Below are 13670 nucleotides of genomic sequence, written 5' to 3'. Positions count from 1 at the left end.
TAGTGGGTCTCTCTCTCTCTCTCTCTCTCTCTCTCTCTCTCTCTCTCATACGCCAGACTCATTACACTAATCCTTAATCATCCTCCCTGTCATTTTTTCTTTCCATTCCGTTTCCGTCCATTCTCATTTTTTTTTTTCTCTCTCTCTCTCTCTCTCTCTCTCCTTCCCCTCTTTCCTTCCTTCCTCTTCCCCTTTTCATGCATGCCTGCCTTTCCCCCTCCCATCCTTCCCCTTTCACACCTCTCTCCCATCCATCCTAGCCTCAGTTGTTCTCTCTCTCTCTCTCTTTCTCCATTTTCCATCCATATTTCTCCCATTTCCTCTCACTTTATTCCAGACACTCTCACTCACCTCCTCTTTTCCCTCCAGCTCTTTCTCTCTCCCCTTTATTTTTTTTTCCTTTATTACACATGCTTCTCGTCCTCACTGTCACTTTCCTCTCCACCTCTCTCTTTTTTCCCCTCCATCTCTCTCATTTCCCTTCCATCTCTCTCCCTTTCCTCACCATCTTTCTCCCTTTCCCCTCTCCCTCTCGGCTCTGGTGCACCGTCTAAAATATATGTATATACAGCGTTGAAATATATTTACACAATAGCGGGTTGGGAAAAGAAAATTAAAAGGTAAACTCCGGGAAACGATGAAAAAAGTAGCAGGTAGTTTGGTTGGTGTGCAGGTGGGAGGTAGGATAGTGGGTGGATTAGCTGGTTTATCTGTGTCCCTATATCTATCTATCTGTATAATGAAAATAGCCGAGATCATGTCGAGATAAAAGTTTAGAAGACAGTGACATAGAAAAGATTGGTAAAAGAGTAAATATGGAAAATTTCGTCGGTGAAAATTAAGCTCTAGGAGTTGTCAAAGGTCACGAGAATAGAACCCGTAGAGAGAGAGAGAGAGAGAGAGAGAGAGAGAGAGAGAGAGAGAGAGAGAGAGAGAGAGAATAAGAAAAATATAAAGTTAAATTGAACGATTGTGGCGAAATATTGGATCCGGAGGCAGGCCAAGTGACGAAACGATTAATTCTTTGCCTCAACTTCAGTGCAGGCCTTTTGCAAATAGCTCGCCGGCAATTAACTTTATCGCCTGTCCTCTCTCTCTCTCTCTCTCTCTCTCTCTCTCTCTCTCTGTCTCTGTCTCTGTCTCTCTCTCTCTCTCTCTCACAAACACCCAGTTTCCCGAATGTTTAGTGTATAAATAGTTTCATTGAAGATTTTTTAAAGAGTTGTTTTTGTGGTGAGTTGTTTTTTATCACTTTGTCTTTTATATTATTTCATTTTATTATTATTTTTAACTATATTTATCTTTCTTTTCTTGGGTTATATACTTTTGTTCGTACACAAGTTTCGTGATTCCATTATCCAAACAGATTTGTTTTTTTCGCCATTTTCAGGATTCATTTTTAAATGTCAGTAGATCGATTATTTATTTGTTTATTTGTTTATGAGTTTTTTCGTGCTCTAACGTTGCACCTACTTTCGAAAATATGTGGAAATTAGGTTCACTGAAGATATATTGAGTTAATTATTTTACTTTTTTTTGGTAAACGTGTCAGGATTTGCACGTAAAAATATAACTAATTTCAAAAGGCTTTCACTGAACTAAATATTTTCTGTCGTTCTGCTATCTTTGATCTCCATCTTCGCCTGTCATCCCGTCATTTGAGCCACGAGTTAATAATTACACTTTATTTTCTTCTGCCTCATCTTGGAGTGGTGACCTCATTTCCGTCCCGACTTCCTCCAAGATTCTGAAGTTTCTTGGAAGTAGAGCAGAGTTAATTGCTTCCCACTCTCCTCCTCCTAGACTGATTTCGGCCTGGCAGTCCCTTCGTATTCCCGTATTTTCTGCTGTGGTTGATGGGGTAAACTCTGATGGCAAAGTTTCAGTACAGTTGGGTTTTGAATGTTTCACCTCTGATCCCAAAGTTTCAGTATAGTAAGGTAATGTTTCACCACTTATTCTAAAATTTCTATATAGTAAGATAATGTTTCACCTCTGATCTCGAAGTTTCACTATGCTAAGGTAATACATGTTTCACCAGTGATCTCAGACTTCCACGGTAATAAGGTAGCTAATGGATGCTTCACCTTTGATCTCTAAATTTTCACCATATTCCACCACTGATCCCAAATTTTCACTATAGTAAGGTATTGTTTCACTACTGTTGTTAGGCTGATTTTTGCTTACCTTTTGCCCATTTCCTCGTCAATTATTTGGTTAAATTTGGAAGTGATAAACTGATTTTTCATACTGGTTTATTTCATGGTTCTTACGTTTTATTGTTGTACTACCGGTAATGTGGACTGAATTTACTAGTAACTCTCAAACATACATTCATACATACATACATACATATATAGCGGTACATACATACATATATATATTCGTACATACATTGCTGTGTGTCTTAAAGTAGGATGTAAAAATTTCCTACCTACCTACCTACCTTGATTCTAGACTGATTCTTAGGGAGGTACCAAGTTATCGTTTATTTTCTTTAATATTGTCGTTCACTTTGCCTCTAGAATGATCTGATGCTCGGTAAGTATTTAGTTATCTTTTCTTTCCCTCTTTTCCTTTATTTCTGTGGTTCTGAGTCATCTTTTGTTTCCCCTCATCCTTTATTTCCCTAGCACTTAGGTCATTTTTATTTCTCTCTCCCTTTACTTCTATGGTATTTATTATCTTTTATTTTCCCTCTCCCTTTATTTCTCTGATTTTTATCAGCTTTTACATCCCCTCTCCTTTATTTTTCTGGTACATAATCATTTTTTCTCCCCTTCTTGCTTTATTTCTCTGTAACTTCGTCTTTTACTCCCCCCTCCCTTTACCTTTCCGTTGCATATCTCACCTATCGCATGTTGAAGTTGCAATCTGGCGTCTCGTCCTGCACTTGCCCCGAGACGCCATTGTTTGAGAGTTTGAAGAGGCAAGGACATTACCGATGAAATCACAAGGAGCAAATTAAGTGAGGAGAAGGGGGCTGCAGGGGAGGGGAAGGGGGCTGGAGGGGGAGGGAATTTGTGGGGAGGGGAAGAGCGGAAGGGGATGGAGGGGAAAAGGGCTGGAGGGGGAGGGGACTTGAGGGAGGGGGAGCGGGGAAGGGGGATGGAGGGGGAGGGGGATGGAGGGGAGGAGGGGAGGGGGAGAAGTGGTGAGGGGACACGAAAATGGAAGGAGAAGGAGAGGAGAGAAGATGTAGAGAAGAGAGGAGAGGAGAGGAAGGCCTGGTGGGGAGAAGGGATATGAAGGAAAGAAGATAGGAGAGAAGGAGAGGAGGGGAAAGAACGGGAGGAGAGAAGAGATAGATTGAGAGGAGGGGAGAGGTGATGGGAGAAGAGAGTAAAAGAAAGGAAGGGGGAGGAGAGGAAAGGGAGGAGATGAAAGAGGAGACTGGGGAGGGGAAAAAAGATGAAGTGGACGAGAGAGGAGGAAGCGAGAAAAGAGAAGAGATAAATGAGATAATGGAACGAATGGAAGAGCTAGGAGAGAGAGATAAGGAAGGAAAGGAGAATGGGAAGTAGTAAGTGGTGAGAGCAGGAGAGCGAAGGAGAGGAGAGATGGGAGAGAGAGGGAAAGATTGAAAGAGGAGAGGAGAGGGAAGGAGACGGCATAGTGTGGGCAAAAGTGGAAGACATTAACAACTCAAAGCCGCCAGCAAAGTCACGAGGAGCTAACTGAGTGGGAGGAGGGAAGGGAAGAGGAGGGAAGGGAAGGGAAAGAAGAGGAAGGGAAGGAAAGGAAAGGGAAGGGAAGGGGAGGAGGGAGGATGCGTGGGAGGGATGGACAGTAAGGAAAGATAGTGGAAGAGAAGAGGAGAAGTGAGTAGATGACCAGAAAGAAGGAGAGAGAAGGAATGTTAAGAGAGGAAGGGTGGGTGGAGGGAAGGAGACACAGGGGTGAATGAGTGGGAGGGTAAGCTTTCGGGTCAATTCCAACTCGAGTAAGACCTTGGAGTCATTAGCCGACTTGGAGGAATTAGAGAGTTTGGCTTGGACTCGGTGATTTTCTCCGCCGTGGTTTGCTAAAGGTAATTCCGGGGCCGCATCAGAGTTCGAATTAGTTGCCTTGGCGGGGGAGGTTGGGGTCGGAATGAGACCTTCTTGACTTAAGTAGTTGAGGGGGGGAGGACTGTCTTGAGGAGATGATGTGGAGTTAGGCTAGTTATTCTGTTTTGGGTTCTAGTTAATTTTTGTGTGGTAGTTATTTGAGGTAATGTATGGATTTGGGGTTGTAAGTAGCTGGGGTGGTTGTCAGGGATGATGGTTAAGAGATGAGTATGCTGTATTGTCGCCTGGTTGTGGTATCGGGGGTTCTTTGGGGGACTGATTGAGGTATAGTTAGATAATTGAAGTGTCTGAGGGAGAGGGTTGTCTTTGGAGGGGGAGGATTTTGTCAGGGGGAGTTGTCTGGGAGGGGCTTGTCTCCTCATTCGCTTCGTCACTGTCTCTACTTTCCCACTGCTCAGCCAAGTACTTTCTCACATCACTCACTGTCACCCTGTTCCGTCCACCCTCCTGTCTGATCACTCTGCCACTTCTCAATCCTGCCACTTCATTCCACTGCCACTCACTGTCTTTTCATACAAGCCACTTCCATTCCAGCCAGTGCCTGATGGTTACTTTCTCTGATATTAGCTACTGTCCTTCTAAGCCTTCCGTGCTGCTCACTCGTAAATATTAGCCTGTGTCCTGCCATGTTTTGTACTTAACTGCAACCTCTACCCCCACCCCGTATACTCCCCCCCCCGTCTCTCTCTCTCTCTCTCTCTCTCTCGTTCTCTTCACCTGCACAAGCTAATCCTTCCTCCCTCCCTCCCTCTTTCTTTCCTTTTCCAGAGATTCCCCCCCCCCCTCCACCCATCGACACCTGTCTCTCTCTTTCTCTTACTCTTGTCCGCTAATCCTTCTTTTCATGCTCCTTCCCTCTCTCTCTCCTTCCCTCCCTGCCGCTCCGTCCTGTCTTCCGCGTTCCCTCTCACCTTTACATTCCTGATTTCTCTATTCCTTTTGTCATCTACTTTCTTTGGACTTAGCTGTTCTATCTAATTATCTCTACTTCCCTCCCCACACTATTCATTCGCCCGCTAATCCTTCCTCCTCCTCTTCTTCCTCCTCCTCCTTCTCCTCTCCTTCCTTCCCTCCGTCCCTCCTTCCTCCTCTCTTTTTTCTCCCTCCCTATACCCCTGACTCCACCTTTACCCATGTCATCAGCGAAGTTCCATGCCTTCACTGTTGATATTACTACTTTACTCCCCTGTTCTTTCTGGCTTTGCCCTACCTCTTATTTTGTCCTCGTCCACTTATTTCACTTTTCTTAATTTCCCTGTCCCCATTCTTGACAATTGCTTCCTCATTCTTTTACAGTTGGTTTTATTTTCTGTTGTTACGTCTTCTTTACATAACTGTTTAGGTTAATTATAATACTGTTCATAATACTGTTAGATTTTTGCCCTCATCTCTCACAGCATTTTTCTTTTAGCCTCGAGTAGACCCCCTTCTTCTTCTTCCTCTTTCTTCTTTTTCTGATACCAGCTCCTCCTCCTCCTCCTCCTCCTCCTCCTCCTCCTGCCCTTATTCATTCCTATTTTTCCTCCCTCCTTCCTCTGCCAATACCTCCTCCTCTTCCTTTTTCTTACTCTTCCTCCTTCCTGCCTAATACCCACGTCTGCTCGTATCTCTGCTGGAATATTCGGCCCCGCCATTTGCTCTGGTGACTCACAATTCCGCCCCCACTCCCTGTAACTCACCTCCAGGCTCCTTTCTCTAGAAGCCTTTCATTCCTCCTTTCCACCTCTCTCTCTCTCTCTCACACACACACACACACACACACACACACACACACACACACACACACACACACACACACACACACACACATTGCTTTTATTGCTTTCACTGCTCCATTTCTTGAGTTTTGCCTTTATGTCTCTGTATCAAGGAAACTGACCAGCAAGCCATGTTATACAAAGTTTTTATTTATATATTTTTCTCACTACATCAACTCTCCTTTTTGCCAGGAAATTGCATCATATTCCTCAGTGTAAAAAAAAAATGACTAGTAATATATAAAGTGGCGGTATCTTTAATATATCGTGTATTTTTGTTTCTTTTATTAATTTTAGCGTTCTGTTTTGCTTTCCTGTAAAACACCGAACACCGATCTTTTGAACACTCTGTCTTCCTGCCTCTCTGCCCTTTAAGGCGGTCACGCAACGGTTTTTTTTTTTCCCCACACAGACCCTTCACGTTTCCCTCCTGTCCTGGGCAAGAGTTAACCTGTGCTTTATTTTTCACAGATACAACAGGTCAACTCTGAAAAAATCCTCCTCAGGCAATATTTTCCCCCCATGCCTGTGACTATTCCTTCAATCTTTCATTCTTTCTTTCCTCTTTTTTTTTTTTTTTTTTTTTTTTGAGTACTTTCAGACTTCAGAGTTTTTTTTTTAATTCATAGTGTTGAGATTTTTTTTTTCTTTTTTTTTTTTTTGAGGGGAGCGTTTTTACAAGGTTTGAGCATTTTATATTCTAGGAAGAAGTATTCATATTTAGTTAAATTTTGTTTATGGTGGTTATTAAATTGCTTATGTTAGTATATGAACCGCGAATAATGTATGTATACAGTTCATAGCGAGGTGAATGGGAGATTATGTAGGTCGATATTCACACACACACACACACACACACACACACACACACACACACACACACACACACACACTTGTCTCTCACATTCTGCATCTTTTCACACACACACACACACTTGTCTCTCACATTCTGCATCTTTTCACACACACACACACACACACACACACACACACACACACACACACATATTTTGCATCTCTTCATACCTGATCTGGGTCCAAGTTGAATCGCAGGTGTTGTACCTTCACAGTAACATTAATTTTTTCCACCTGAAGAAGTCATGACCTTTGAAATCAAGACACAAATTAATTCCTTCTTAACCCACAAAAAAAATAATAAAATACAGATCAAATAACATGACAGGATAACTCAGTCAATATATTAATTCGTGTTGCACATTTACACAACTTTTTATTAACGTGTGTGTGTATTTACCATTGGGTCACCTCTGAATGCGGCAACAACTGATTTAATTTTTCATATGCGATGCAAATGGCCACGCTTTAATTTGATGTGATATTTGCGCGGCTCCATATCCGAATTGACTGGTTATTGATGCACTGCCCGGGCTCAGTATTCAGTACCACCAGTAAATTAATATGTGGGTGTGTTTGTGTTAATCTGTTTTATTTGTGGATTTTTGCGATACGGTTCCTGTCATGCTTTATTTTATTATCGTACTTTGCCTTGTTTTCCGTATCTCTGTTTGCTAAGTTCTTTTATTCATTCCTTAAATCTCTCTGTACCACCAGTAAATGAATACACATTGCCTGTTTGCCTTGTTTGGTTTTTATTAGTGAGTTTTATAGATTGACCTTTTGTGTATTTCGATAGTCTGGTTTGGTGTTTCAATTTTTTAGTCTTTTGTTAATATTATCTTCTTCCCGATGAAGTTATATACAAGCTCTTCATTTAAGTTGACATTTAACATTACAAATTTGATGGTACCGGTATACGCGATTTCAAACCATCACTTTTACTTTTAAATTTCTCCTCCATATTGCCATTATTTCCATGTGACACTTTTCCCCCCGTACTTAACACCAGTCATTCCAGGTTTAGTTACAAATGCTCGTATACTTATTATTTTTTTTCACTACCTCTTTTTTCGTTTTGCCTGGTTCTTCACGTTTTCGGTATCATTCTCTCTTTACTGGCAATTTATTGGTTCAAGGAAAAGCCTCGATCTTAATAACTGACATCAAGAAGTTTTAATTTCTCGTCACTGCTCTCTACTAGGACTTCTCCCCGTTCCCTAGCAACCAACGTCTGTGTTCACGCCACGTCCTCTTTAGTTCTACTCTGTTCTTAGCTGTGTTCCAGTCCCCCCTCTCTCTCTCTCTCTCACTCTCTCTCTCTCTCTCTCTCTCTCTATGTTTTGTTGTTACTCCATCCAGAAAACTTCACTCAGTTTAGGGGAGACGTATTGTTGGAAAGGATAATTGGAGGCTGTATGTAACTCCTGTTTGTAAGGCATAAGTTGAATAAAATCGCCTGGACACAGCAGAGATATAATTTCAAAGACACCATTATATTCAGTGGTTAACAATAGTGGTAAAGGAACAGGTAAATATTAACTCAGGTATGGCAAGGAAGATGGAACGTTTACGTTTCCTTAGACAAGAAGTTGGCGTCTAAGATGCTATTCTGCATTGTTGTCTGAGGAGATGGGTTGGCAGGGAGGGAAGTTGATTTGGGGACGACCTGTGTTTACTTAGCCATTTGAGCGCTCCTGCCTCGCTCAGGGACCAACCTTTCACTAATACACCTTGACTTACCATACTCAGTGCTAATGCCAGCCCCAACCCACCATGTTCAACTCACCTACAACGAGGAGCTTGACTCTGAGGTTTCGTGTTGGGGATGCGGAAAAGTCAACCCTGCACCGGTACTCCCCGTGGTCTTGGGCGTGTATGTGGGAGACCGAGAGACCCTGGACCGGCCCCGAGATCTCGAAGGTGGCCCGCTGTCCCAGACCCGACCAGTGGACCGAGGACTGGAGGGGACTGTTGCGGGAGTCTATGCTGTGGGGGAGAGAATGATGGGATGAGGTAGATGGATATGTGGTTAGAAAAATGTAGACATAAAGGTAGATAGACAGATACAAAAAGAGACAATTGAAAGATAGATAGATAGACAGACAGACAGGTAGGTAGGTGGGAAGGGGTGAAACAGATGGATAGGCGGATAGGAAGACAAATATAGACAGAAAAGCAGACAGGTATAGAGACAGAGAATAGATTGACAGAGAGAGCTAGGTTGGTAAATTGGCAGGTGGATAGATAGGTAAACAGGTAAATAGACTGGGAGACAGACAGCCAGATAAGATAGATGGATAGATACGTAAGTAGGTAGGTAGGAATATGAAAGGATGGGAGTAAAGAAGAGAGAGAGAGAGAGAGAGAGAGAGAGAGAGAGAGAGACACACACACACACACACACACACACACACACACACACACACACACACACACACACACACACACACACACACACACACACACACACACACACACACACACACACACACACACACACACACACACACACACACACACACACACACACATTACGGTCTTTAGTTGTCTGGCGTTATTATTTTCAGTTAAGTGGGAGTACAAAAATAGGACAGCGTAGACGGCTCTCTCCTACCCCCTAGACCTTCCGGATATCAGCCGTACAGGAAAATTAGTAGAAGTAATATAGTTTGAGACTGAGTTATTGGAAGGAAATTTTATAAGAATGGTGGAAAATGGTACTGAAAACAAGTCGACAGCTCCGATGACATAAAATTAATATCACTGATCACGTGTGGTTCATTTCTGTTTATTTCTGTTCATTTCTGCTTTTCATTTTTATTTCTTTTCATTTTTGTCTTTATTTGGAGGGCACAAGTGATGAGATTTGTGAATGAGAGGTTTGTTGGAGGAAGGGCAGTCTGATGGCGAAGGTCATTGTGACGTGGAGGCACTTTGTTATGGCCACATCTCTGGGATAAAGTGGAAAAATAAATTGAGATATAGATTGGACAGATAGAAAATATAGATAGGAAGATTGATATAGTTAGATAAATAGAGCGAGAGATTGATTGACCCATAGATGTACTGTAGATAGATAGATTTTCGTCTCATCAACATTACAGTTTTTCTATGTTAAAATGAGGTTATCTGTTACATTAATGCCCTGGGCGCCATGACGTAATGTCCACAATACCCGCCATTAATCACACCCAAGGACCTCGTCGGGGCCACAACCGCCTATGAATGTATAATTTATGAAGCTGATCCTTTGAGATTCATCGTGTCTAGACTGGGCCTTGTGCTGATTGCTGCAGTTCTGTCTGGTACGGCTTTTTATTAGGGCATTGTTTTGGTGTTTTTCGACTAATTTTGATTCGTTATTCTGTATCTTTATTTTTTTTCTTTTTTACAGATGAAACGAGGAATACAAAGAAATGAAATAAGCGGATGAGTACATCAGTAAGCCCTTTATATAAACAACGTAATTGCGTCGCACTTACGAGGATACATAGGCGAAGAGAATTAGTGTGTGTGTGTGTGTGTGTGTGTGTGTGTGTGTGTGTGTGAGAGAGAGAGAGAGAGAGAGAGAGCATAGAGCGAAAGTGGTGGCAGCTTCTATCTGCCTCATTGTTCCAGGTCCGACTCATGTACTGGCTGAGATATAAGGCATCAGGAGGGGAGGAGAGCTAGAGAGAGAGAGAGAGAGAGAGAGAGAGAGAGAGAGAGAGAGAGAGAGGAGAGGAGAGGAGAGGGACAAAGGAGGATGAAGGGAGATGGGAGAAGAAATGGAGAAGGGAGAGAGAGAATGGGCTGTATTGGGAGCATATCCTGTGTGTGTGTGTGTGTGTGTGTGTGTGAGAGAGAGAGAGAGAGAGAGAGAGAGAGAGAGAGAGAGAGAGAGAGAGAGAGAGAGAAAGAGAGAGAGAGAGAGTAATTTTATCTGAAAGAGAAAGAATGAGAGAGGAAAGGGAAGGATGTGTCAGAGATGAGTGAGGGAGGTGAGAGAGAGAAAGTAGTTTGTGTGAGAGTTATGATGTGAGATGGAGAGTGCCGCGTGAAAGACTGGGTGCATTAGCAGAGAGAGAGAGAGAGAGAGAGAGAGAGAGAGAGAGAGAGAGAGGTGATGACCAGGGAAGTGGAGAAGCGAGAGAGGGAGGGGCAGATGAAGGAAGAGAGGAGGAGAAAAGAGGGAAGGAGTTTGGAGAGAAGAGAAAATGGAATTACGGATTGGTTTTTCGAGATTGTTTCCATTATTTCTAAAGTTTTGTCTACATATCCTCTTTATCAGTTTTTTGTGACCCCTTATCAGTAAAACATCCCACTTTAACACTCCCTTATCAGTCCTATCTATCAGACTTTATCTGCCTAGGGCATCACATCTCTCGTATTGTCGTCATATCTCACTGACCCCTCCTGCACTTCAATTTCATTACTCCAGCTCTGTATTGGTCCCTAGCACTTAGAGCCCCATCCCTGCGTTATCACTATGCCTTTACATGTGCCCGTCATCTCCCGGACAGGCACTAATCTCTCCCTTTCTGCTCCTTAACGTCCCTAATAACCATCATATTGCTTCCTTCCGGTTCTTGACTCCCTTCTGCTGTCACTTCACCCTCAGATAGCAAGAGCATCCCACTTTGAACATAATATTCCAAAGAGGCATCTCCCTTATTTCCTGTGTCTCTCTCATATTTCATTACCGTAATTTTTGTGACATTCAGTCTTAATTCCTGCTCATTTAATTCCAGACTTAAACACTAGTTACTCAATATTACAATCTGAAGTCAAAACTGAGTCACCTGGAAAAAAAATACATAAGATTACCTCCCCTTCTTCATGCATCCCTTTAACATCCTCGTCTGTCTCATCCCTTTACATTTATCCCTTTCTACGTCTCGCCCTTCTACTGAACAGCCACGGAGACCTATTACTTTCCTGATACAACTCCACCTTCACCTTATACCAGTTACTTCCTCCTTTCCCACTTGCACCCATGCCGTAATTTGATAAACGTTCTCCACTGCATTGAAAAGTTTTCCTCTCACACCATACATCAGTAACACTTACAACAAAGCCCCCTGAACTCCCTGATGTCATCCCCAGGTCCGTAAAATCCACATACAAGTTTTTCTCTCTATATTTTGTATTTTCCACCTGTGTTTTTGCAAGGTAAACACACACACACACACACACACACACACACACACACACACACACACACACACACACACACACACACACACACACACACACACACACACACACACACACACACACTCAAAACCCCCATTTTCTTCCATATGTTGCTTAATACATTGCACTACACTTCCAGTCATCACACAGCACAACTCCCATACAACTAACATGGTATACCCAGTTGACTCATACCGCATCTCCAAAATTCCCGCTTTCCCTATACTTCCCCTTCCTGTATCTCCCAAATCCCTTCCCCTTCCTGTATCTCTAAAATCCGTGCCTTCCCTATACTTCCCCTCCCTTCATACAGCAGCACAGTTCATGAATTCTGCCAGGTTGCATGCACCTCACTTTGATCCAGGCAGACACGGAAAAATCTAAACTAACCTTCAGTAGCCCCATCCCCTCCATTTCTTGAGGCTCACGAGTGCAGTTACATTCTATCGTGCTGGTTCCCCACTCAAGATTTTCTGTCATTTTTTTTTTCTCGTTTCCAGCAACATCACATTCATTTACTATCCTTTAGAGCAGTACTCAACATTTTACATCATTCATTCTCCATCTTCTCGTTTCCTAGCAAGAACAGGATAAAACTCGCGTCCTGGGACTGAAAGGCACACCATATATTGTAAATCTGCACCACCGAATCTGTCACTCTGTTATTTGTGCTTAGAGATTTGTATAGTGTATATGTTTGGAAGGGAAGAGGGGACTTGAATATGCGGAAACTATTTGTAAGTTGAAGTTTGTTAGAGAGAGAGAGAGAGAGAGAGAGAGAGAGAGAGAGAGAGAGAGAGAGAGAGAGAGGGAATATCAAAACGAAAGCGAGACACAGTAACAGAATACGAGAGAAAACGTAGAATGACAGAGAAACCAGGTAACATTAATAGAAAGAGAGGATGAAAATAAGGGGAGAGGTCTGTGTGTGAGGGGGAGACTAAGAGAGAATGACAAGAGAAGAATTAGCTTACAGAACAGAGGGAGGGGAAAACGAGGAGCAGGAGAGGAGGAAGAGGGCTAGAGGGGTGAGGACAAGAGGATAGGAGAGTAAACCGTGAGAGAGGAAGAGGAAAGGGGAGAGAGTAAGAGGAAGGACTTAAATTGGAGAGATGTAAGAATGGGGAAGTTAGAGGAAAGGAGAGGAAAAGAAGACCAGAGAAAAAAAGAAAGAGGGAAGAGGACAAGAGGAGAGGAGAGGAGAGAGAGAAGAGTGGAACAGGAAAGGGAGGAGAGTAAACCAGAGGATATCAGAAAACTGTAGGAGAGAGGAAACATGACAGGAGGGAAAAAGCAAGTGGGACAAAAGTGAGCAAGTACGTATGAGAGAGGTATTAAGAGAGGAGATGAAAGAGAGGGGAGAGAGGTAAGAGAAGGAAAGAGGAAAGTGAAGATATGACAAAATAAGTGGAAAGTGCAATATGGGAGAGGAAAGGGGACAGTAGAAAGTGAAAAGAGAGAGGAGAGAGAAAAGATAAGAGGGAAGAATCGGAGAGAGAGAGAGAGAGAGAGAGAGAATAATGCGGGGAGAGAGATGGTGGAACAAGAGCAAATAGAGTGGAAGATGAGGGCAATGAGTAAGGGAAAGCCAGAAGAGAAAAGAGTAAAAAGAGGAATAAACAAGGGAATAGGAGGAAAATGGGGAAAAATCAAGCAGAAAGAGGGAAAGTTTAGATGCAACAGAATAAGAGGGATGGAAAAAGGCAAGAGTGTTGATGCAGTAAAAAGAAAAGGGGAGAGAAAGTGCCTATAAAGAGAGAGAGTGAGAGAGAGAGAGAGAGAGAGAGAGAGAGAGAGAGAGAGAGAGAGA

General features: G+C 42.8%; 1 protein-coding gene across 1 annotated transcript in view; it reads right to left on the bottom strand.

Annotated features, from left to right (window-relative positions):
* The window catches only part of LOC145404634 (protein turtle-like), a 475758-nt gene that overhangs the window by 66132 nt on the left and 395956 nt on the right, over positions 1–13670 (bottom strand). The window contains exon 3 of the mRNA XM_080276156.1: positions 8472–8671. Within this exon, the coding sequence (XP_080132282.1) occupies positions 8472–8671 (200 nt within the window). The remainder of the gene's footprint in view (positions 1–8471; positions 8672–13670) is intronic.

Source organism: Coenobita brevimanus, chromosome 64, assembly GCF_032717465.1.
Source record: "Coenobita brevimanus isolate Jiangsu-jjx chromosome 64, ASM3271746v2, whole genome shotgun sequence".
In the NCBI taxonomy this organism is placed as follows: Eukaryota; Metazoa; Arthropoda; class Malacostraca; order Decapoda; family Coenobitidae; genus Coenobita; species Coenobita brevimanus.
Note: the sequence above shows the minus strand (reverse complement) of the source record. Positions and strands in the feature narration are given on the sequence as shown.